A 26,314-nucleotide genomic window follows, 5' to 3' on the forward strand; every position below is an offset into this window, starting at 1 on the left:
GAAATAAGCAAATGACTTCTCCCCACCGCTACTCCTGGATCAAAAGCCTTCCATGATCAGCAATTCATGGAAAGCTGAGCCTGGAGTCTGCTATCTTTGGCTTAAACACCTCCTTCTGTAACTCGCATTCCATGTTCTCAAAATCGACTTTTGTCCTCCAGCTGCAGGTGACTGAATTTAAGTTGTGACAAACATTTGCAGCACGGTTTGAAGTCGTACTCAATCTATGAAACAGGTCTGCAGGTCATCAGCCTCCCAGAAAAGAGGGGCAAAAAATATGGCCAACACTCTAGTGTGTTCAATAATGTTTACTGCCTTTCAAGCAACCCTCCCCACAACATGGGGATTAACATTTAAAAGTTTGGGGGTCCTGAATTTTCTCCACTTCCACTACTAATACAGAAATGGTAAGTGGTTCCACCTTTCAGGATTGCCTGGAAGACACATACGATTTAAGTGTCTTGTGCTGTGTTACACTTTAGAAGCAGATGTTTATGTACGCTGGGTTATCCATCTATTTCTGAATAGGTTTCTGGGGGAAATGTGAACTGGTCATTCCTACAAAAAAACCCCAGGTCTGTCTGCATATTTTTCTTTTGAGAAAAACAGATTTTTAAACACAATCTAGAAGATACCATTTAAGGAACACATGGAAATGAATATTTCCTTTAATATACAAATAAAATGGCTTTATAGTTACCTCATGTTGCTATTTTAATTGCATATGCTGGATAAATCATTTTATTTCTTCTTTTTGCTATTTGCTTGCCTAACTCTCCACCAAGAAGAACAGTACTTAAGAGTATCACCAGAAATCTTAAAACAACATCACACAATAGCATTTTTTAGTTTCCTTCTAAAAATATTACCCTCTGAACATGCAGTTCAATATCTTGCTGAGTGCAGCCTCCAATTTTATGCGGTACTTTCCTCACAACACCTTCGATGTCAACAATGCTCTCTTTGTTGATGCTGCCAATTAAAAAAAAAAAAGTCGGTATGATAATTGCGTCACAGTTGGGAGTATTCATTTGCATTTTTGATGGCCACAATGTGGAATTATTATTCTTATTCTTATTTTTAAATTACATGTTGTACCACTGTAAAGAGATTTAGAAAGTGATTTAGAACACATCATCAGGAAGCAGGGGATATTAGTGAAATTATTTCTCAGCTGTGATAAATTAACAACAGGGTTGATGGCTGAAATGGAGGATAGCCCTAAAGAGATTTTTTGTCAGCATTTCAGATCCAATCATTACATCATCTGTCTGGGAAGCATTAAGCAGAAATAATACTCTAAGTGCAAATGAGCAAGGCTACAGTTCTTCCAGATTGTCAGGTGTATTTTTAAAGCATGCACTTTAAAGGAAGATGCAGATAAAGACGGGACAAAGGATAAACTTAAAAGTGGAATATATTGATTTTGTTGGTAAACTCAAGCATGGAAAAGCAATAGTAGAAAAATGCTAAGGCTGCTTTTCTTCTTAGTAACAAAAAAAAATCTAAAATTATCTGTAGGGTGGAGACAGAAGGCTTGTCTTCAGTCAAAAAAGTCAGAAGCTTCATTTTAAAAGGGGGATTGAAAGATAAAATTACCAGCGCATTAATATCTTTTACCCTAGCATCTCATATTTTTAGATGCATTTCATTCTGACAGCACTTTTCCAATGAAAAGGGGTGTATTTATATTTATTTTGCTTTAACCACTATTGGCTGAAAAAATCCAGTGGACAGATTTACTCAAGTTCTTTGTGAACATCATGGCCGAGTAAGGATTTGACCCTTCCATGATCAAACTCAAAGCCCAATACACTGCACTGGTAGATGTTTGTGCTTCTGAACCAGGCGCCTCTTTGGGCTATGTTTGGTTTAGTGTTACAAGAAATATCCTACCCTTTTCTCCCCCACCCCCTGGCCGCTGCTTCACACACATTTCCCTTCTCCTCTGGCATGAGATTGGAAGTTTCTGCTTTGAATTTTTAGTAAAAACACATTAATGTGTCATCCAAAAAATATATGCTGTGGTTAATATTAACTATGCTCAGCTTGTTTTTCTAGATCAATTTATCTAGAAAAGCAAAGGTTTCCAAACAAATCCTCATGCCTGCACCAGAGTAGAGGGGAGTGCACGAACCTGGAGTATGGCATGCTCATTCCTGTTATGCCAGACTATGGTTTATCTGAAACTTAACTGTGATGCTCAGACCAACCTACTGGCTTGTCTCCAACATTTATGTAGGTAGATTCTGAACTGCAACATCCGGTGCTCACTGAAATGCTTCTCCTGAGGGCCAGGGGGGATCAGTGGAAATTGGAGAGAGGCAATGTAGGTAGATTGCATGCTAACCACATCAATCTACTATGCGCCCACCTCACTATTTCTCTACAGGGGTAGGAGATAGTATCCTGAACCAGACAAAGCTTCCAAACAGTTTTCACAGACAGATCCATACCACATAGCTGTTCTTCAAGTTTGCAATGGGATGACTTTAATAAGATCAGGAAGGGACACAGCCATGGTGTCAGATGGACCTGACATTAACACACATCTGGCTATAATAGCTAGCTGTTTGTCCAGGAGCCAGGGAGGGTGTAGAAGAAAACCCAAGACTGCAGAGACTCAAATAACAGATTAAGAGGAAACAGACACCGCACAATATTCAAGTAAATAAGCCTTGATGAGGTTCCAAATTCTTTAATCCCACCTACTTTAAAAGGCAAACACTCGACCCTGTGGTATGCCAGCAACATCAGGAAACGAGAATGAGATGTTTAAATCTGAGTTCTCTGGTCAACCATTAAATCACACTATGCAAATTAAAAGTTCCCATGAAGACTGTTAAAGATCATTGTCATTTCTTGATCTGCCAAGCCTCACTGAAACAGAAGGTTTCTGTCAAAGCCATCAATGCCTGCTCTTAATAAGGACATCGAAAGGATTTGAAATAATAGAGTCTGTTGATTATAATTCCACCCTCCTCTCCTTTACTCATTCAAGCAGTCCCTACAAGTGACTCACTGATCCTCTGTTTCCCATTCGTGATGGTAGGTGTTGGCATACTAATATCAAAAACATTGATTTTTGGAAAGGTCAAGGTTTCTCTCAAACCGCTTATATTATAAGGTGATGATTTCTCAGCAGAGGTTCAGTAGTTTTTCCAAGCCCAGTAGTTGCCAAACTGAAGCAACAGAAACCTTAAGAAGGTACTTATCAGGAGCATCAACAGAAAAATCCAATCCTGGTGAAGTTCCCTTTCCCTACTCCTCATACCATCTACTCCAGCTGTTGTCTTCAATGTTTCATACCAACAAGCCTATGGCTGAAAATAGTGGTGGCTGATAGGTTTCATGGGAGTTAATGGTTGTATAGGCCCAACCATTGTCGAGATAGACAGAGGTCGTGAGGAAGAGGGAGAGAAAGGTTGAACTGTACAGCGTTGCCAGCTGTTGGCTTGTCCAACCCCAGTAATGATCTTGCAAGAATGAGAGAACGTAAAAGAGCACTAATGGGCAGACTACAACTCTTAACAAGAAGCCTGAGAACACAGATCAGAGTATCAACAGAGGCCAGGGTCTTATTGCACAGGAGTTAATAGTTTGTAAGTGCTATATAGATGAACAAAAAGTATAAAATTCTGCTTCTCCAGTAGTCAGAAAAAGCACACTTGACTGGTTTTTAAAAGCAGAGCTGTATAAATCAATGAAAAGTATTTTAGAGCTAATAGGTAGTCTCTCATAATCTCAGAATCTGGGGGGTCTTGAGGGTCTGCCCTGCTGCTATTTACCCACCCATGATTCTCAATGGGAAATTACCAAGCGAAAGCTTTCTTCCTTTACCACAGGTAGAAGTCAGCTTCCATACTGGGAGATTCCATGCTTGTTTGAACATAGGATCTTCCCTAATTCTGGGAAATTAAACCTTTGTTAAAGGCTTAGGAGACTGTGTGGTTTGCTCTAAATCTTCCTGGGGAATTTAGGACTGTGGGAAGATTTGAACAGGGCACTTCTAGCAGCTCATGGTCATGAACATGCCAGAATAGGTATAGTAATACTAACAAAATGATTAGCTACATCTTATCATTTGCTTCAAACCTATGGTACACGAGGGCCTTGGTTGAATTTGTGTATTCTCCCATGCATACTTTGTAGCACTTAGTAATGTGTCAATGAAAAGTCAAAACAGGATAGCCAGGATTACAAAAACAAGTATAAAAAATCCAGTGTCAACCAACTCCCACCTAGGGTCAGAATTAAGAAGTCAGAGTCTGTGTCTCCATGCAGGGATAGGAAAGAATAGAGGTAAGTAGAAAGTGAACCGCAGGTCACTTCTCAGTTTCCGACGGGCTGCCTAAACTCCTTCAAAGAATGGTGGAGCACGTAAACCTCAACCTTATACAGTGGCAACACATCAATGTGTTTTAACTTGGCTAGCATATACAGTATAGCATGGCACTTCTTCTATATATTCTAAGCAACAGTATATACTTAGGATCACTTAACAAATAACTATTATGCCTACCCTAAAGAGATCCTAAGAATGCACTTGTGCTTTGTAAGTTTAAGACACACTGGTGGGCTGTGGGAAAATTAATAAACATAAAAGTAGACAACATAAAACTAAAGTCAACCCAAACCTGCCCAAGAATCAGGGCAGTCAGAAAAGCAAGATCACAACTGTGATCTTTCCCCCCCTTTTTTTAAAACTCCAAGAAATAACTGTTCTGGACTCAAAGGAAATTAGGAACGATTGTGTACAGGAACTAATGATTTAAGAGTCAGTTTAGGAATGCCCCTGAGCAAACAGAAAACAATTCAGAGAAAGAAGCAAAGAGGAACTACAAAGGTCAGTAGCGAAGAAAAGTAGAACTTTTGCTGAACGCAGCTTACTTCCAAGTAAATACATATGGGCATCTTTGCACCCAGGGAAAGACATTAATATCATTGTTTCCAGCTGACTGCTCAAAAACTATATGTCAACAACATACAAGTGTCTAGTGAATTATTGTATTTTAGTATTTTGTTGGCAGCCGCCCAGAGAGGCTGGGGAAAACCCAGCCAGATGGGCATAATAATAATAATAATAATAATAATAATAATAATAATTTAGTGTGGGAAGCAATCGCACCATGTATTTTTCCTACCTCAGAAATATCTTTTGAAGAAGAAAAGAGTATAAAATCTGCATGTATGGCTATTCTATACAGTCACCTATAGTGTCATAGGAAAAGGTTTACATGCAATGCGTCCCTTGGTTCATACCTATTTAATCTACTCCACTCAAAACAGAGAATGCATTTTTATCCCACTCTATCACTGTCTGTAGGTACTAGGGGCCTGCACAACCACATGATTTGGTTCAGAACATAATTTGGTGTTTTGGAGAAGAGCCCATTTCAAACGGGCTCTTCTCCAACACTCCAAATTGGGTTCTGAACCAAATCAAGTGGTTGTGCAGACCCCTAGACTGGACTGAAACAATTTAGAGGCTTATCAGGGTCCAAAGTTAAATTCCAACTCAGAAAAATAAAGCTTTGCATCTCCTCCATTTACAATTAATGTGGAATTAAAAAATATATAGTAATACCCCTAAGCGCTGTGATTGGAGATTCCTGGGAATATCATTCCATCCAAGAGAAGTTAGACACGCCAGTCACACAAGCTCCCTTTCTCCCTTCTCCCCAACTTGGTGTTTTTCGTATATGGCATGTGGAGCGAGATGGGGGATTCAATTTTTGCAGGCACATGGTCTGCAATATGCTTTTAACATTGCTGAAGCAGCCCAGTCCCACTGGAGGTTCTTGCTTTGGGTACTTTATCTAAAACAAGCCCCAAATCTGCCCAAAGAATCCTGCTTCAATGTGGGATGTGTCCAAATCGGATTCTTTTAAAAAAGAAGAAGTTATGAGGAACAATCTATCACTTGATTTCAAACTAGACCACGAAGGCACGCTATTCCAAATGGTCAAATCATTTAGGTCATGAGGCTCAATAAATACGCAAGTGTGCTTGCATTACATCCCTTTCAGGAACTTAAACTGGATAACCTACATTTCCACCGTTAAATGTTTTATGTCATCAAAGCCAACAACACTCTGTTTCTGCACATGGCAACGTTCAAGCTCAGCTATCCAAGTATTAGTCAAGACTTTCTGCTTTAACCACATTGATTGTGCAGTCTGGTTGCATTTGAGCAAACTTCTTTCAACAACTTTGTATTGCAAGATCAAACCCACAGCCACCGCTTAGTAATGAATCACTTTCAATCAGGTTTCTTGATAGAAAGCTTTCCATACTGCAGAAAGTTCACGGAGGTTATTTTTCTTTAGCTGACACCTAAGTGCTTTTTTAGTTGTTTTGAATTAAACAATAACAGCATCCCTGAACCTGAGCCTGATTCAACAAAAAGATCTGTTCTGACCATATTGCCTCCTTTTGCTCTCTCAAATGCGGTCAACTCCAAGGGCACATGCAAGATGTGGCATCCCATAATTGGGCTATAGTCATATGTAGGTTACCAATTTTTGACCTAAAGTGCACCACCATATTAATTTCAGTTTGTCCTCATCTGTCCATTTTCATTTAAAGATTTGGTTCTGGGCTACATTCTATCCAAAATCTGACATTAACTTATTTCGGGCTCTGAAATACGACATAATTGCAAACTGATGAGCATATATTCTTTTCAAAACGAGACACTAAGATCTATTATTGATGCTCCAGGGAGGACCTCTTCAATCATGACAAGAACAGAAATGGGTACTTACCACTTCTAAGTGAGCTCATGCAGGCCTATCAAACAAGTTTCATGGGTCAGTAATTTAAATCAATGGCTAGTTTATGCCAGGTAACACTTTAACTGCTTATGGCCAAAGACTTTTACAACAATAGTTTTCTTGGGTTTTCCCCTCAATCCTTTTGTTCAAAAGTACTCATTGCTTGAGTCAAGTCTCATAAAACACCTTGGTATTCATGAATTTGAGCTCTGTTTGCTGAAGCTGAACATACTTTACATGACTCAAGTTCCAAAATTGTTGTTTGAGCTTAAAGTTTCATTTGCAACAAACAATGAAAAAAAATACTAATATATGTATAAAGAAACAGTAGTACTGGTGACCCATTTCGCTACATGTTAACTTGCCTACTATTTGAAAATATACAACAAATGTTTATTTTGCAGTTATTGGAAGGACAGTTCTATTAGGCTATGCTGAATGTTATTTACTATCCAACCCAATAGGCTGGTTAACAGTAAAAACTCTAGGAAACTAATCCATGCTAAATGAACATGTCAACTTTTGCTACCTGAGATCAGTTCCTGCTACCTTATATATTGAGCTACAATTGGCAATCCTTTGCTCCCTTCTCCAATATCCTATTTACTGTAACTCAGCAGTAGCAAGGCTAACAAAGAGAGCAATCGATTGATGTCACCTCTTAAGAAAGGTAGCACTAAACCTTCAACATTTTAACTGTGCCAGTAAATTCAGTGAAGGTTGCGGGGGGCGGGCGGGGAGTGGCTTTGACATGACTGCTCCATGGTCACTGATACACAAGAGCTCAGCTTGACTGGCAAGAAAGTGGAGCTGTGCAGGAAGCTTTCCTCTAAACAACTGGATAGGTCTAGTGGGCCCTTTCATACGTAGCATTCACAACCATGTGCGTCTGCTTCGGCACATCAGTCTCTGGTGGTTTAAACTACAATTCCCTGCTATGTCCATAATAAAGCATTGCCGTTTTAATGTTGGTTTACTAGCCAGGATCATGTAGTGCATTCAAAACAGGTTCAAAATCTTTTCAGGGTTAAAATGAGCTGTAGTTTACACTAACCAGGACCAGCTCACTGAAGCAGGAATGAAAAGGGGAAAGAGGCTTGGGGAGGCACCAACCCCAGTCTCATTTCTCAGCTTGCTAAACTATATGGGATGTTATGCACAGAACAGCATGTGGTGGGAGGAGAGGGGATATTATTCTGAAATGAAATCTTCCCTTCTTGCACAGGTTTGGTGGAAAAACAAATGTAACATGCTTTGCCACATGCTCACTAGATCTCAGTGGCTTGGGTTTAAGCATGGCTAGGTTCTGCACTGTTCCTTACACATCACATTCCAGTGATGGCCAAACTTGGCCCTCCAGCTGTATTGGGACTACAACTCCCATCATCCTTAGCTAACAGGACCAGTGGTCAGGGATGATGGGAATTGTAGTCCCAAAACAGTTGGAGGGCCAAGTTTGGCCATCACTGAGTTAAGCAGTGTCACTCTGCTGGCACTTCAAAGTCAACAGTAGCATTTTAAATGTTTTCAGCTTGAGCAAGAAAACATTTCTTCTAATGACTAAGTAGCAGAAAAGCATCGCTCAGAGCAAGAGCTTCTGGCATGAAAGCTGGAGTATTTTCAGCTAAACATTTCATATCAATAGTTCCCCCCCATTACGAAAGTTCTCAGCTCTGTGCCAACACTGAGAAAAGGAGAACTATACTTGTTTGGCTATGTACAAGAAGCAGCAGAAGCAGTGTGAACCTAAGATGCTCGAAAACTGCAGATGCCTCTCATATACAGCCAGATGTTCAAAACTGTGTTTGGATAGATCCCATGAAATGGGTAGGAGAGCCAGTTCATGTGAAATGAAGGAAAGGTCATTCATTCATATACACATAAGAAATATTGACAGCATTCGAACAGTGATAAATGCTTAAGTCCACTCCAAATGCATTATTATTTTCTCCTCTATTTTATAGAAAGCTGTAAAGAAATAAAAGGATGAAGCAGCCAGATGTGATGTGAAGGGGGTTTGGGTTCATTAGCATGCCTTCCTCTTTGGACAGACTCCTTTTGATTCAAGCTTCTTTTTCTTTTACAAAAGGTGGTGAGAGGTTAGAGTGAGCAATCGAGATTGGCATCAACTTTTTTTGGTAATCACTACAAGTCAGTAGGATTTTGATTTGATTTGATTCTTTACACTGGCTAATTCAAAGTGTATAGTGTTAAGTGGGGAACACTCCAAATTAAGGCCAAAAAAGAACTGGGGAGCGCAAGCAGTTGCCTAGGGAGCAGTTGTCTAAGGGAGACGGAGATGACAAATTGACAATTAGAGACAAAATGCATGGCTTTGTTAGGGGAAAAAACCTTCAGTATGAAGGCATGAACAGAGGATACAATAGGAAATGCCTGGTGCAGAGCAGAGCTGAAACCATTAGGAAGGTCAATCAAGGACTCATGACACAGTTGGAGCCAAAGCGAGGGCACCATTTAGGAAGACCAAATAAAGAGAAAACCCACATTTCTCTAATTATGTTCTCCAGGAACAAGGAAAAAAATTGAATCAAAGACACTAAAAGAATTAACAGAACATGTTACGCGTGCTCTAAATACTAGTAAGCTAATGTGATACTGAGTGTGCTGCTCCCTATGGCCTTGAACTTAATTTCCAGAACTGTTTGGCCCTTTTAAAAACTTTTCTAAGGAGAACAATGCATCACTTTCCTCTCCACCCCATCAGAACTGTCTACACCTTCTGGCATGCATTTAGGGCCCACCCCTGAGCCACGAAAGCTATGTCGAGAAACAGAACAGAAGTATCTTGAGTTCTCCATACTAAGGTAGACTCGTAATTTAAAGCCTGGATGTACCAGGTCAAAAGCTGGACACAGAAACATGTTCTGTTCTTGTAAAGGCCACTTTGACACATAGGCATGTAAGGGATCAAACCAATCGGTGGTTTCAAAACAAAAAGGTGTAAAGGATAACCAACCCACTCTCAGTAGTGTAACTTTACACACAATGCAAGGCCCGGACGTAGAGAGAGTTCTAAGATCAGAACTGGAAGCCTGCTCTGGTGCCACAATCTAGTTCTGTTGCCTAGCTTGTTTCCAGGGTACCTTGCTTTCTGCCCTCATTCCCAAATTGCTTTGGTAACCCAGGCACCCATCAACTCAGACCACAATCTTAAAGGCGCCTGTGGAGAGAAGGCAAACCCTTGCCTTGACCATAATGCTTCTTGCTAAAATAGAAACAGAGCCAATTACAATCGGGGGAGGAAGGGGGGCGGGAATGCTACACAGAACAAGTTTTAGTTCCAGTAATGAAGATTACAAGAGTGCAAATTAGGTTCCTAACCCTTTCTGTCTTTTGGAGAGGAAAAAAAATGCACTGCTGAACTTCTAAATACCTTCAATTTGCACTTTGCATTTAAATGAGGCAGAATACATTACACAGCAAAGATCTCATGCTTAAGTAAAATAAAATAAAAAAGATTGAGCCTGTGTTCACATGCACACACAAACATCCGACAAAATAATGTGTCCAAGTTCAGCCTGCCAACCTTTTTGTTAGCCAGCTTGAAAGTAAATAGGAGCTGTCTGCAGAGACAGAATGCTCCCCCAGCAGTTCAGAATGAATTTCAAGGCTGTGTTCCATTTTGTCTTTGTAAGTGTAATGCATTCAACACTATAGTGAGCTGACAATTTAAATAACTACATTTTAAAAACAAACGTGGCATTGATGTTAATGTGCGAAAATGGTCCCAACCACTGGGAGCCTGAGTTCCCACCATTGTTTACTGTGACAACAGGATATAATTGCTTACTTACTTGGCAGCAAACTTTACCATCTGCTTACTTGCATGGTCTCCCACAGCCACCAGAGCCTGGACATTAAACTGCTGCTGACGTAGGACTAAGAAACACTGTTTTCCTGAAAAAGAAAGAGGAAGGAACAATGCAGGTGTATTCAGGGCAAGTTACTTGGGATCTTTCTGAATGAATACAAAAATATGTTCTACTACTTTAAAATTAAGCCAGACTTTTAAATGCTCACAAAGCAAAGCCTACAGGCAGACATGTGCATCCTTTGGCACAGATTTTTTTACTCACAATAACCTTTTCATAGTTCCAAATAATTTTTTTAATAATAAAAAAAGCCAAATAACCTCTTTGGATTGCAGCCTATGTATTTAGGACACTTGAAATGATCAAACAACTTATCCTTATTTTATAACAGTTGTCTTTGTGAAGTGGGTGCAAATATAAATAAAATTTTGTGGGCATCTCTATGTCTGCAATCCTATACACATATACCCAAGACGTAAATGCCACTTAACTCAATGGTATTTCCTTTTGAGTAGACATGCAAAGGATTGCGCTGTAAATTAAAGGGTAACTGCACTGGCGGAATGGCTTTTGCTCACAGCAACAGGACTCTGCTTCCTCACTTCCTCCCACCCCACTCCCAAATCTGCTCTGGGGGTTCCCCCCACTCTCTGCAACAGATGGATAAAAAGATTGAGAGGACTTATTGCAAAACTTGCTTTCATCCTTCTCAGGATGCCTCCAGCATCCGTATTGCAAAACTTGCTTTCATCCTCACCACCTTTCTCCTGTTATCTTCCCCTGGAAGGTCTTATTCAGCCTTTTTCTCTGATTGCTCCTGCCTGTCAGTGACTAGTGGGGGGAATGGGAGAGAAAGAAAGAGCAATAGGGCCTGAAGGCACTGTGACACAGAGGTAGTTGGGAGCTACATCTCTGGTCCCTTCTGTGTCTCACTGCTGCAGATGCAATCTGAGTGATTCCAGGAAGAATGGGATCAGTCGCTTGCCCTCTGAATGTGGTGCTTCCTCCTCGGATATTAGAGCCTACTAGGAGAAGGAGGATGCACTCTAGCCCCTGTGTAAGATACAGACTAGAGGGTCTTAGGCTTGCTTGCTAGAGTCAAGCCTGGAGGTTTGACTCCCCTTATAAGGAGGCTACCTCTCCTTATGGGACGCGGGTGGCGCTGTGGGTTAAACCACAGAGCCTAGGACTTGCTGATCAGAAGGTCGGCGGTTCGAATCCCCATGACAGGGTGAGCTCCTGTTGCTCGGTCCCTGCTCCTGCGCACCTAGCAGTTCAAAAGCACATCAAAGTGCAAGTAGATAAATAGGTACTGCTCCGACGGGAAGGTAAACGGTGTTTCCGTGCGCTGCTCTGGTTCGCCAGAAGCAGCTTAGTCATGCTGGCCACATGACCCGGAAGCTGTACGCCGGCTCCCTCGGCCAATAAAGCGAGACGAATGCCGCAACCCCAGAGTTGGCCACGACTGGACCTAATGGTCAAGGGTCCCTTTACCTTTACCTCCCCTTCCAGGATCCACTAACTCCTTTTTCAGGAGAAATTAGTCCTTGCCTGTATGCTCCACTCCTCCACTAGCTGAGAATGTGTTCTTTTTCTGTCTCTCAGGATTGTTCACATTTTCTCTTTTCAGTAGGGGGGGGGGATGGAAGGAAACCTATTATGAAACCTGGTTAATACCTCTGTTTATTTAACTCAGAAATATATATGTGGTGTTCTGCCAAGTATCTGTGTCAGAGATCATGGCCATTTCTGATTAAAATGACTATTGTTTAAAACACACTCTCACTCTTTTGCGATTCTGCGAAACAGACAAGATGAATTTTCCATATGCAACTCAACACCTTTTGAAACAGCTTTCTGACTCATAACATTAATGTTGCAATGAACTGGCGAGTGGGCTTCTACCGAGACTCATATCAGTTCCTCCAAAGCTTGCCACCAACGGAACCTGAATCACACATCTCACTTTTAGCTCGACAGCTTGGATTCCTACCAGTTAGCGGTTTGGGCCAAATATTGCGGCTAACATAAGGCAGACAGGGAAATTCGTCATCTCTCTGCCTTACACAGTACAACTCCTAATCAGACGTGTTACTTTCTAATCCCATCCTTATACCAAGCACCTCGGAGAAGTACAAATGAGTTTATCTCCATATTTTCTCACAGTTAACCTGAGAGATAGCAACTAACCCATGGCCCTCCAACAAGTATTATTATTGCACAGTATGATATCTTGTTATGCTCAAGCTTGCAGAAAGGTTCTCAGCTGTGTATGTTAATACATTTTCAGACTCTTGAGTGATTCTTTTATCATGACGCGGTACAAGGGATAGAAAGATTTTCAGAAAGGGGCATAAGGAAACCAACTTGCCCATTCAGAAGTTTTCTACCCATCCCAAGACAAGCCCTCAGCACCAGTCTTCTCACCTGCCCATTTCCCACCCTTTTACAAACATATAAATCTGAAAGAGGATGGAAATAAGTGAGACCAGTAGTCTAGCCTAAAGCTGAAGGCTGGTTAAACTGTTCCAGCATTCTAATTTCCCGCTACAGATGTGAATTTTGGAGAAGTGTGTGTGTGTGTGTGTGTGTGCGTGTAATTCACTGACCTGTGGGAGGGGACCCTCATTTGCATAGTTAAGGGGGGAACTGTTCCTTCTGAGCCATACCAATAACTCCAGACTGTGCTCAGAGCATGTGACACTGTGAAGTGTAGAACGTTATTCACTTGGATGCATTTATCTGGAGGTTTTTTTTTAAAAAAATTAACAATGCATTTACCAGTGCTCCTCTGGACAATGGTGGTTTCAGGCAGGCCCCAAAATGATCTGGAAATTTAGGCAGCATTGGTGTTGTACATTTTGAATCCTTCCTGTCACAATTTGCAAATCTGGCGAGGGAGGGGTGCAAGAGGGAAACAAATACAAAGGGGCTGGGGCAGTAATGTCCCTAGGTTGGGTCTTTCCAAACTTTGGGAGAATTCTCAGAAAGATCTCTGGCTTTTTAGGAGAATCTGAACGCACCATGTGGTATTATGCATTTCCACAACTGCGCAAAAGTTAATTTGTCTGAAACAAATTAAAATTAACCACGGTTTGGATAACGTGGCAGGCTGTGGTTAGACAAAAGTAGAAGCGAAAGCTTCTGAAAACTCCCTCCTTGCAATCATGACGCAAAAGTGGCGAAGATCACAAACCTGAGGCTTGCCTGGTCTCATTCATATGAAACTAAACTTTTCACATCAGTGCACAGGAGGGAAATCTGAATCCCGTCTCATTTTAGGCAGCCCCTATAGCCTCCTGAAGCTGCCTTGTGCTGCCCCCATCCTTCCATCCCCATAGAGTTCCTTCATTTGTGTTTGTTTCCTACTTATTTTTTCCTGGCTACTTACTGTGTTTCCCCTTCCTTCATGCAGTTTTAGTATAATTGGAAGTAGTTCATTTTATAAAAAATAAACTCCCTCTCCCTGCTTCTTCCCTATGGAACTTTTCCCCTCAACTTCCCAAGATCAAATTTGTGTGCTTCTGTCATATATGCACGTGTGTGCAGCACACTAAAGTCAGAAAGGGGTTACTTTCACTTGCTTTCCACAACAGGGGGTTTATTGGTCTGTTGTTCTAAAGATAAAATGCTCTGTATATTTGAGTGCAACTGAATCAAACTCAGTAGGCTTTACTTCCAAGTTAACCACACAAGAGCAAGAATTCTAATGTAAGGTAACCACGGTGAAAATTGAAGCAGGATGGACTTCAATACTCTGGATTAGTTAATCTAGAAACTTGTCCCTAGCTCCACCCATCATCTGCTCTGGCTCTGCCTACCACTGGTGTGGGATTATGGTCCCTCAAGTGGGGCTGGGGAGGCTACCCACTCCTGGGTTTAGCCCAGCATATGAACACGGGTCACTGTCCAAGTTGTTCGCTTGTTCTTAATTCTACTGAGAATTATAGAATCATAGTTGGGAGGGACCATGAGGATCATATAGTCCAACCGCCAGCAATGCAGGAATCTCATTTTGAAGTAGAAAGGGGGGGGGGTAATTCTGAAATAAAATAAGGTCACCTTTTAAAGAAATATATTTATTCCTTTCTTCTATACCAACCTTCATTTTGAGAATTATCAAGGTGGTTCGCAACAGTGGCGTAGCGTGGGTTGTCAGCACCCGGGGCAAGGCAAGTAATTTGCGCCCCCTAACCTGTGGATTTGCGCCCCCTAACCCTAACCCCCAGATGTTGCGCCCGGTGCGGCCGGCCCCCCCTGCACCCCCCACGCTACGCCACTGGTTCGCAAACAAGTGAAACAGCAAGATGCAGCACTAAAACCAGATCAATAAAATACAGTGGTACCTCTGGTTACGTACTTAATTCGTTCCGGAGGTCCGTTCTTAACCTGAAACTGTTCTTAACCTGAAGCACCACTTTAGCTAATGGGGCATACCGCTGCTGCCGTGCTGCCGCCACCCGATTTCTGTTCTCATCCTGAAGCAAAATTCTTAACCCGAGGTACTATTTCTTGGTTAGCGGAGTCTGTAACCTGAAGCGTATGTAACCCAAGGTACCACTGTAAACTTAAAAGTATAAATCACAGTGGCCAGGAATGTTGAGCAACAGGAATTAATGGTCAGGGAATTACCCAGATGAACAGGTATGTTTTCATTTGTCAGCAAAAAAATCACAGAGTTGAAGCCCACCTGATCTCTATGGGCAGGTCATTCCACAAAGGAGGTGTCCTGCTGAAGAAAGATCTCCCCTGCACCAGTATAAGGTGCACTTCTACAGGCCATGGTACTGTTAACAGACCTCCTCCGCAGATCACAGCAACTAGGCTGGTCTGTACAGGAGAAAGGCTGGTCTGTATGCTCCCTTGGATAACTTGGTCCTGAGCTGCTTAGGGCTTTGTATACTAAAACCATAAACTAGCCAGTGCCGCTCTTTCAACTATCTAACTCTGAGTGAATGTTGGCACTCATGTGTGCATGCCAACCATCCCAGATGAGCTTCATGGCTGCGTAAGATTACATATTTTTCCATTTTTAAAACACATATATGCAAGTTAAAGCTGGCACACCCATTCAGGCCATTATCAACATTTGCTAGTACAGTCGTACCTTGGAAGTCAAACGGTATCTGTTCCGGAAGTCCGTTCGGCTTCCAAAACGTTCGGAAACCAAAGTGCAGCTTCTGATTGGCTGCAGGAAGCTCCTGTAGCCAATAGGAAACCACGGAAGCCCCTTCGGACATTCAGCTTCCAAAAATAATTCGCAAACCGGAACACTCACTTCCGGGTTAGCGGTGTTTGGGAGCCAAAACGTTCGAGAACCAAACTGTTCGAAAACCAAGGTATGACTGTATTATTATTATTATTATTATTATGAAAATCTCTCTCTCTCTCTCTCTCTCTCTCTCACACACACACACAAATCCCTGGGATCTTTAAAATAAATGATTAACATTTACTGTTAACATTTATGCCCCCAGAACAAGTATGAAACTATAGTGAAATAGGTAACTGACCAGATTTAGTAACTAACCTTTCTTTTCTCCCTATTTATGCCCAATACAAGAAGCATTTCTATCAAGCAAGTCAAAGATTTTGGGGAGCAGAGTTCAACTCCAGTTCCTCAAGCTATTGTCATATTTTGTTCCAGAAAGCCTTTTTTCTTTAAATGTACGGTTTCTCAACCATGAGGTAAGTGAAGTTCAAACAAATGGAACATCTGTCAGACTTGTATGTCACCTGAAGAGGTCAAAGCATATTTAAACTTGTGCAATGGAAAGTGATCCCCCAAGAGAAGTAGTGCTCCCACAGTGAAGAAAAATGACAGGCAGGTGGTTCTGTCTGAACAAGCCATGCCATGGAGCTCAAGCTTAGATAAGGATTTCTTTGAGGCCACTGTAAGAACAATTTTTAAAAAAAATAATAATAATGAGCTGGCATATTTTGTTTGGGACTACATGAAAGGCCAATTCGTTCCAGGGTTTCCTATTTCCTTTAAAACTTAGGAAGTAACACAAACTAGCTTTATTCCGATTATCCAACTTGAAAAGAGAAATTCTAGTATGCCTGATGGCTGATACTTCAGCAATGGTTTTAAATTTTACTTCAGAATAGTACTTTATAACTTTAGAGGCATTTAAAAGTAAGTATTTCATTATACAGCCTTCTTTAAAGCACCGTATTTACCTGTAGGTCTTTTTCTACCATGTTTAACTATAGAAAAAGAACTAACGCAGAAAGACAGGCACATGTATTTTGCAATATGGAAAAGAGAAATAAAAAGTTTTGGCTACTGCATTTGTGGCAAACCGTTCTCAAGAGTGTAACATTCCATAAAAATCCAGGAGGGAAAGACACAGAAAGCAAGAATCTAGAGCACCTTTAAACACATGCAACTATTTCCAAGCAAGCAGTCTGGGGCCATCTCCTAGCAATCTACTCCTGAGTAAACAACCTAGTTATTATTTCAAGCTGCAAACTGAGGGAACTAGGTGAAGGCCTTCAGCTTATTGCTGGGTACCCTTCCACCCCATTTTCCTGCCAGGGAGATATCTAGATATCCTTGACACAGCAGGCTGGAATATTTTCTTTAAAAACCCCTAAGCTGCTATTCAGAGTACAGTGGTACCTCTGGTTACATACTTAATTCGTTGCAGGGGTCTGTTCTTAACCTGAAGCACCACTTTAGCTAATGGGGCCTCCTGCTGCTGCCATGCCGCCGGAGCACAATTTCTGTTCTCATCCTGAAGCAAAGTTCTTAACCCAAGGCAATATTTCTGGGTTAGCGGAGTCTGTAACCTGAAGCGTATGTAACCCGAGGTACCACTGTAGTTCTAGAAAGCATCAGGACAAGGGGAGAAAACTTGACCCTTACTGACCCATAATAAAATGTTTTTAAAGAACTGTGTTATTTTAATGGACCTTTAATAAAGGACAGATCTACAGATAGTTTGATTTGTTGTAAGCTGTGGGCAGTACATAAACCATCTAAATAAATAAATGGTGCATAAACAGACTAGGACAGCCTTCCCCAACTTGGTGCCCTCAATATAATTTTGAACCACAACTCCCATCAATCCCAGCCACTGTGGCCAATGATCAGGGTTGATGGAGTTGTGGTCCAGCAACATCTGGATGGCACCAGGTTGAGAAAGGCAACCTTGGAAGAGCTAAGCTTACCTTTTGCTCTGCTGGTATGAATCCTCCCACGAACCCAGACGACGTCATCGGCTTTCTCTGCTGTCAAGTCCTTTATTCGAACCAACACACGATCTGCAGGCAATGCATTACTTGGTTAGCTATTATATTCATGGAAAGGGGGAACAATAGCCATTTTGATGCAACAAAGCTACCCTGTAGATTTTATGTACATTTACAAGGAAAGCTATTTACAATGCATTTGTGGCAGAAATGAAACCTTGGTGGCAAGGGATGCCTTTTCCCAGCTTCAGTCAGTTCACCATCTCTGACTTGGTACTGGATATGAAGTCTGGGCGCATGTTTTCTTAACCTCCCATTTGGATGACAGCAGTACCTCTCCCTGGGTATGAGGGTTTATTATTTCACACACATAGTTCTACCCCTTTGAATAATCTGACCAAGTGCTTTAGAGGAGGGAATGGAATAGGTGGAGCAGCATGAATGAATGGTGAGTTGAGTACTCTGTTGTTTTATATAAGGTACGCAAGATAAGGAGTCTGTGGAGGGGGATAGAGGGAATATGAAGTACTGTGTATACAAAGATTGCATGTCGTGGTCAGAAAATGAGAGGAGGTGATATCCATCGGAGTGGTGGGGAAACCCAGATGGCTACAAGCCATTCCACTCTCTGCCCTAAGGATGCCGTTTGTGAATGCTGCTCCGTTTTACAACGGAAACCCAACTCATCCCCCATGCCAAGGTCCATGCTGCTCAGTTTTATTCCATTTTTACTTAGCTTTTAAGATTTTATTTGATTCCTGCATTTTATATGAATTTATATTGACTTTTTAAATTACATTTTATGATAGCCGCTTAGAGATTTCTCTTCATGCTAAGTGGTATGCACATTTTATAAATAATAAATAATGTTGCTTTTTTAATAAGGCAAGCACTCTTGTAAACTATTAATATCTGTGTTGGTTGAAAACCACTGCTTCAGGTACTGGAGTTGGTTCTTTCTGTCTGGAAGCACAACTACCTTGTGTAGTACCATAGATGTCTGCTCTTTTCACATTAAGGTTTCTCTCTCTCTCTCTCTCTCTCTCTCTCTCTCTCTCTCTCCTTCCAACTTCTGGCTTTAGTGTCTTCCTATTCCAGGCTGTGTCTGTTTTGTTAATTTTTCACTTTCTGAATATCTTCACAGCTATACAACTACTATATTATACGATGAGGTTGGATTCTCTTCGGAATAATTCTTTTAGGTTCTGCAGATTCATTTAAGCTTTTAAAAGGATAAGATGACTCTAAGGAAGTTATATGTGAAGATTACCATGAATCTCAGAGGTAATTCTGTTGATATGAATAAATTTGGGAATGGTTAGAGGTAACCACTGCTCTTCCATGAAGGAGAGATGTTGTCTTCTCTAAGTAGTTTGGACAGAAAAACCTAAACACACTTAACAGATAGTGTCAGCCTCACTGAACACATTGTGACTTACTTTCTAGCTAACATGCATTGGATTAAGCTGTTGAAAACAAATTACTCTGAAACAGGGATCTGTGGTAAAAGGGATACACCACTACACTGTTGATGTGCTTGAGGCGGAAAAATAGAAAAACGATGAAACGGAGTAACAAATTCTAATCCAATTTCAAGTTTCACCAATGCTAACGAAAACTGAAACAGATCTGCTAAGCCTTAGTCAGACAGAATTACATCAACAATATAAAATTATTACAAAGCTGCAACATTTTCCAGACATGAATAAAAAGGACAAAATGAGGTATCACCCTTTTCATAAGTCCCTAATGTTCAAGGCATCACCCAAAATGTGCATTAGATTAACTTTTTAAAAAATTACTGTAGACATAATGGCCCAACTTTCATTAAAACCAGATGGCACACACATTTGACTACATGTTCTGACAAGGTCCAAATAATTATTTTCAACTATTGCACTGCTTCTATAAAAAAAATCAGAAAGCAACTGCTAAAGAGAAACATACTGCAGAAAACTATTTTTGCACAAGTAGGTGAAGTAATCTGTTGCTTTTCCTTAATGGTGTTTTTTTTTTTAAAGAAGAAAGTTCTAATAACTTGTTTCTTTAAACATTGAATCTGAATGCTTTCCTTTTCTCCAATCCACAATGTCAACTTAATCAACTTTTTAAAAGCACTATCCAACTTTCTATTCCTTCCAACTCCTTCTTTACATGATACAGTGAACCACTGCCCAATTTCCCCCCAATGTCATGTTTCTCTCTCTCTCTCTCTCTCTCTCTCTCTCTCTCTCTCTCTCTCTCTCTCAAAAATGAGAACCAAGCCTCTCAATTTGTTACTTATTCAAAGCTGCATTTTGCAAAAGCAGCACAATATACATCCCAACCCATATGTGCTTGGATTACTCCCAGCTCGCACACAGAACATGACTTCTCAAAGGCCAGGATTATGTCCAAATACAAATTAATGTAGTGTAATATCTATTATGGACTTATCTGCAAGGCTGAACTGAAGCCATAAGCATGCCTACCCGGGAAACTGGCAAGTATGCAGGAGTGGCTTGATGTATTTGTAGACATACACATAAACTGTCTTATTAGCCCACGTAAGTTGCTGGGCCACACCCAACAAGTGAAAAAAGGCCATTATTAGCTTAGTTTTGTGCATATCTAATTCTCCCTTAATAATTACTTATGAGGAGGAGTGTGGAGTGTTAGGCGAGGGGTAAAATTCCCTGGTGTGTGTCACCTGCTGACGTCAGCTTACAGAAGCTGGGCGGAGACAGAAGCTTTTAGAAGCTAAGAAGGAGGAGTTTTTTTCCTGTACTTTCACTTCTCTCTGTATCTGTGAGAGAGACATGGCTGAAAGAAGCCCTGGTCTTTGATGCTGTAATGTTTTAATAAAGAGCTGTAAATAGACAAATCTGTCTATGTGTGCTTACAAGGAGCAAGTCTGCTTTACACGCTGTGTTCTACTCTGCTAAAAGCCGTGACTGAGAGAAGACAGCAGGAGTTATTGCGCAGCTTGGGAGGAAGCCTGCCGGACCGCTGTAAGTGATTGATGCGGATCGTAAAGCTGTCTGAGATCGCGGCCCTATCGATCAGGGGGATCGATATATATCCGAACAAGTTTGTCCCACCTTTGGTCCCCACCCTGCACTCATCTCTCTCCTGTGGCCTCTAGAAGCCATCAGCATGTGACACCGCTCAAACCTCAGGAAACAGCTTCGACTGGCCAGCTAAACCAGGTGAGGGTATTTGATGGCTCTCAAACCCTCAGTGAGTTATGGACTTCCCCTGCATGTGAAGACAGGCTCCAGCGGATTGAGCGGATGAGACCAATAGTAGGTCCAATGGTCAAGAAAGTGGCTTCTGCATGAGCTGTAGAGGGAAGTGAGGGGCAGATTGGGCTCGTCAAGCTGGGAAGGTAGCCCATCTAGGAGAAGGAAACCTCTGAACCTAAACCTCTGATACCTTGTGAGATATATTCAGAAGAAAAGGCTAGGGAGTAAACCCTACACAAATCCAGAATGGATTCCCTAAGATGGTTGGATGGGGCCTTGTACACCTCCTTCCGGCAACTCTTGTAGTTAAAATGGTGCCCAACATATTGCTCTGCTTTCCTTTCGACCATATCTACAAGGCTGAGAGGGAAGTCTTGTCGTATGGGCAGCAAAGGACCTCCATATACACTGCCCAGCCTTGTGTCTCAGGGTGTCAGTTTGGTGCCAGAGGCACACAGCACTGTCTCTCGAGATAGACAAATGCCAACAAGTAGAGGTGTAGCCCTCCAGAAGTTGATGGACTTCAAATCCCGTCATCCATGACCGTTGGCCACTATGGCCAAGGGGAGTTAAACAACTTTTGGATGGCTTCCCCATACTTGATGTATGATTACAAGAAACCATGGCTGCAATCCTATGAATGCCTAGAAGTCAATCCAATTGTATTCATTGAAATTTACATCTGTCAGCAAAGTTTCAAGAAGGAATCTAATGTTGTGCTAAGGCAATTGTTCCGTCATGGCAAGCATTCTGGCTTGCTAGACTCAGCAATCCCACCTCTCCTCCTCCTGTGTGCTGTTCCAGGGCTTCTCCTGATCCCCTCAAAGGAAATTTTGGGGGGTGCAAGGAGGGAGGGAGAAGGGGTGAACCCCATCTGCGCAAATAGAAGTCCTTGCACAGGCATTCTGCTCACAAAGAGAAAGGGGCCTCTATAATTTCTGTCTTAATACGTGGCAATTGTTCTCTCAGATTTTTAGCACATAGCAAGTGTGACTGGGGTTTTTTTTTTTTGCCATGTGTTAAATTTAGCTGAAGTTCCACAGTATTTGGTTAACTGCAAGCATTAAGTGAAACAACCTCTTACCTTTTTTCCCTCAGACAGACTGGCTCCACTGCAGCTAGAAATGGTTATCTGTATATTGGACCTGACACAACTATCAGCACTATCTTGCAGATTGTGGTATTTACAACCCAATAGGTTTTTGTCTGCTTTCCAGAATGTTGAAACTGACCTGGTTTCTCCCGAGACTGGATCAGCGGCAATACTCCATACCTTTCCTTGGCATAATCCTATAAAGGGGAAGAACAGTGTGTTATGCTAAAAGCTTTTACACCAAGCCAGAGTCCAAATAAGACAAAAAAAAACAAACCAAAACCCTGCATGTTGTGTGCACAAATCTGAAATGACACGCTTCATTTGAGCATTGCTAGCTCTTAACGGATGGCAATGTTCTATATAAGAAGTCAAGTGCTAAACACAGACTCCAAATAAGAGCCAATTTTCACTTTGCTTTTGGTAGTTTAGAATATGTACATCTCATCAAGTTTGCATTCATCTTTTATCAAGTTACTTTAAAATGTACACCACAAGCTAAATTCAGCACTATATGCTACATGACATTGCCTTTAGTACTGATCATTCCACACACACACACACACACACACACACACACACACGGGAAAACATCATGTGAGTGACATCAGCCTAGGGATCAACTTTCTCAAACTACGCTTTTATCACAGAATGAGTTGAGCCTTGACAACTGTGAAATCACCATGCTTCCCATGCATCATCGCCATAACAGATATAAGCTCAAATAACTCAGCTGCAACCACCAGCTATAAACCTATGGGAATAGATTGCTTTTCGGGGAGGAATTGGACTATGGCATTCAATATCCCAGTTGATCTGCCAGACCCAGACTTCAAGTCATGGAACAGAGTTCATTATTTACTCAGGCTTGTGTCTAACAGGTGCACAAATGGGAATACAAGGAATGCAGTGTTCCCAGAATTTAGACTATATTTCCAAACTTTTTCATCCCATTTACTCTAGTGGAGTTTCAGATTAATAATGTGAGACTAAGAAAACACTCCAGTAACTAAATATTAAAGCTGCAACCTCATTATGTTTCAATATACTATTTGAGGCTCCGCCTGTGTAATAAATAAATGATCCTAATTTCTATCCTTGGTATCTCAGGAAACAAGACTCCAGTCCATAAAAGGTTATGCTAAGAAAGGTTACCTAAAGGATCAACCCCCCCATATGCCCCTGCCCAGCAACTGCGCTTCTCAAATGAGCTGCTGCTGAGAGTACTGCATGCCCCAGAGGTATGCTCTGGTTACATTAGAAACTGGACTTTTAGTGTTGCAGTTCCAGCCCTCTGGAATCAATTCCCAGCTGAAATTAGTTAAGACAACCAACATCATGATGTCCAGGCATCTACTGAAAACATTTCTGTTTAAGATGTTTTCCCTAAGGTGTGACCTAATTGACTATGAAACATTAACTGTGCATCTGTAGGAATGGTTTATTAGAATTTATATTTAATCTTATTTTTGCCCTGTTGTACATCACTTTGATGGTCTCAGATTGTGAACCTGTTTATAAATTTGTACAATATGAATGAATTAAAAACATTTGTTAATCTTTAGGAAGCCACAAGTCTCTTTGTTGTTTCTACTGCCAGCCGCAGTGGGCAATAATAGGCAAGCCAGAATAACAATTGGGGGGGGGGGGAACCTAAGATAGTTCCACTAGAGAAATATTAGGATGGCCTCATCTTGGGAAATATATAGATAGAACTAGTTATTGCTTTAGGCAAGTCCAATTTTCCTAACACTGACATGAACATAAAATGTAATTACAAATGCTACCCAATCGCTCTATCAGCTAAGTTGACTCAAGAATGGAATATATTTTACTTTCTCAAGCTGCAATTGCTCCAGAGATCATGTGCAAGGAATTTTCTACTAACAGAAGGAAAGGCGTTGATTTTTGTCCTGTACAGCCCAAAAACCTGCTCCAGATCACTGGAGGACCCTCTGGAACAGCATGGGAGGTGGAACATCAAATTGCAAAGGGAATCAACAAACATTTCCTCCCTCTTTCATGAGTGTCGCATCCACTGGATCGCCAACCCTTCCACAAACCAAAGAGCTGATTCAAGCTGCAATGTACAGCTGCCTTTTATGGCTGTGATACTCAAAGTCTATTTGCATGAACAGAGGTAATGCAGCAGCTGATTCTCAGGGGCTGCTCATCATTATTGGGAATAATTTTTGAGCAGATGATCTTGAACTAAGTAGTTTAGGCAGCAAGACTAATCCCACTTACCCACTGAATTCAACAGGACACTTCTCAGTAAACACAGTTAGGACTGTGCTGTTAAATCAACTGTGGAGACAGTTGCCTGCTCCAAGAATTAATAATTACAATGAAAACAAATATAAATGATAGATATTTATGAAAGCAGAAGACACTGAAGATAGTTTGCACATAACACAAATTATATAATGCATATTTTCTGCTAGAGGACTCATGTTCAAAGGTCTTCTTAATAAAAATTATATAGTCATAATAAATATAGGTGCTCAGAACAGATCACCCTTGATAAAGAATTCAAGAAGCTAATCATGTTTCAGTTTGTTAGGACATTAGTACAGTGTACGTATCCACCCTGTTCTATGATGCAAGCCTCCTGTAACAGGCCCATATGCCTGTTCAGTGAGCAGAATAGAGGTTTTGACACCACAGGGCACGGGTGGAGAAGCTCTGGCCTACGGGCCAACCCTGGCCTCCCAGGGGCTGCACCTTGGCCTATGAGGACCATAACCTGTTATTGGGATACTGCCAGGGAGTCAGAGGCATCAGGCAGCCGTCCACGTCATCACTGGACGAACTCCAGACTCCCATCGGAACAGTATCAGTCAATCAGAAATATCGTAACACACACCACCCGCCCATCAACTGACATCACTGGTGGTGGTGGGCAGGAGGGCAGGGTTGAATCCTGCATCCGCTGTCCAACCCTGTTCCTAGCAGGATGTCCTCCCGGCTCATCAGCTGAAATCTATTCACCCCTAACCCTGAGGAACGTGCCAACAATTGCACAGCCCCTCCATTCACCTTTCCGTAAGACACCCCTTAACCTGAAGACGGACAATAATAGCCACGCACATGCACACCCCACTGACAGCAGTTTCATTTAAGGTTTGGCGACACAGCGCTCACACACAAACTCATTGTGCTGTTGCTTCTAGCAAACAAGTCTTTCTGCAGTGTTTAAAAAATGCCTGGACGAGTGCTATTTTTTTAGTAAGTTCCCTCCCACTGTGTGTGTGAGGAAACTCCAACCCCCCCCCCCAAAAAAGTTGCTGCTCTAATCTTGCACAGCACAATGAGTGGGGGGGGGAGAGTTTGATTGAAACGCGTAACAGGGAGCTATGAAGACCTGTGTTACCTGACAGCGTCTTCATGGGGCAGGCGGGGGGGGGGTTACGTGCATAGGTATAACATGGCACCTTCCAAGCCCTTCCCAGTGGAGTTTCGCGTGAGGAAATGGGATTGGGGGGAGGGCGGAGAGAAAACGGAAACGGGGGGGGAGACTTCTGACCAGGCAGTGGGCCTTTGAAGTTTGCAGTCCGCCCCCTTGAACCCCCCCTCAGTGCCCACCCCTCCCAATAAAGCAGTAGGAGACCCCACCCCACCCCGCCCGCTTCGGAGACCCACATCAGCCGGCGGCTGCTCCATGGCGCTGTCTCGGTTCCGTTCCTGGTTCTTACGGGCGGCAACGCCGGGCATTTTGCCACCTCCGGCAATAAAGTTGACCAGAGCCGCTTTATTTCTTTTCTTTGTCCCCTACAGGCTTCCGTACCACCCTTTCTCTTTCTCTCTTTTTCTAGCCCCCCGACCCCGCTTTTTTTTCCTTTCCGATACTTGCTCTCCCCAGAGTCCCTCCGCGTGTCCGTTCACGCTGCTTCCGGGCACGTAATGCACGCACAGGAGGACACGGCGGCTACGTCACGCGACAGCGCTCCCGGCCGTTCTTTGCTAACTCAACCCCTCCCTCCTCGCTCAGGGAGACGTATCGCGCGAAGCGGCCTCGTTCTCGCGAGCTTTCCCGAGTTCCTCCGCTCAATGTGTCCTCCCGTTTCTCCCTTGTCTTAGAAATAGTCGCCTGTCGCAGGGGAAAGGCAGGCGCGGGAAATTCAGGAAAAATAAGATAAAGGGAGCCCAGATAAAACGGGGGGGGGGAGGGGAGGGGGTTGCATTTCTCTC

The 26,314-nt window shown here is 42.1% G+C and overlaps 1 protein-coding gene across 1 annotated transcript in view; it reads right to left on the bottom strand.

Moving 5' to 3' along the window:
• The window catches only part of DARS1 (aspartyl-tRNA synthetase 1), a 49,505-nt gene extending 23,456 nt beyond the window's left edge, over positions 1–26,049 (bottom strand). The window contains exons 1-5 of the mRNA XM_081929209.1: positions 25,766–26,049; positions 22,263–22,320; positions 17,786–17,878; positions 10,592–10,694; positions 870–972 (exon numbers count right to left, since the gene is read on the bottom strand). Coding sequence (XP_081785335.1) covers positions 870–972; positions 10,592–10,694; positions 17,786–17,878; positions 22,263–22,320; positions 25,766–25,837 — 429 coding nt within the window. The 5' untranslated portion in view covers positions 25,838–26,049. The remainder of the gene's footprint in view (positions 1–869; positions 973–10,591; positions 10,695–17,785; positions 17,879–22,262; positions 22,321–25,765) is intronic.
• Between the last annotated feature and the right edge of the window lie 265 nt (positions 26,050–26,314).

The sequence above is a fragment of the Podarcis melisellensis genome (assembly GCF_964234715.1).
Source record: "Podarcis melisellensis genome assembly, chromosome: 1".
Taxonomy (NCBI): Eukaryota; Metazoa; Chordata; class Lepidosauria; order Squamata; family Lacertidae; genus Podarcis; species Podarcis melisellensis.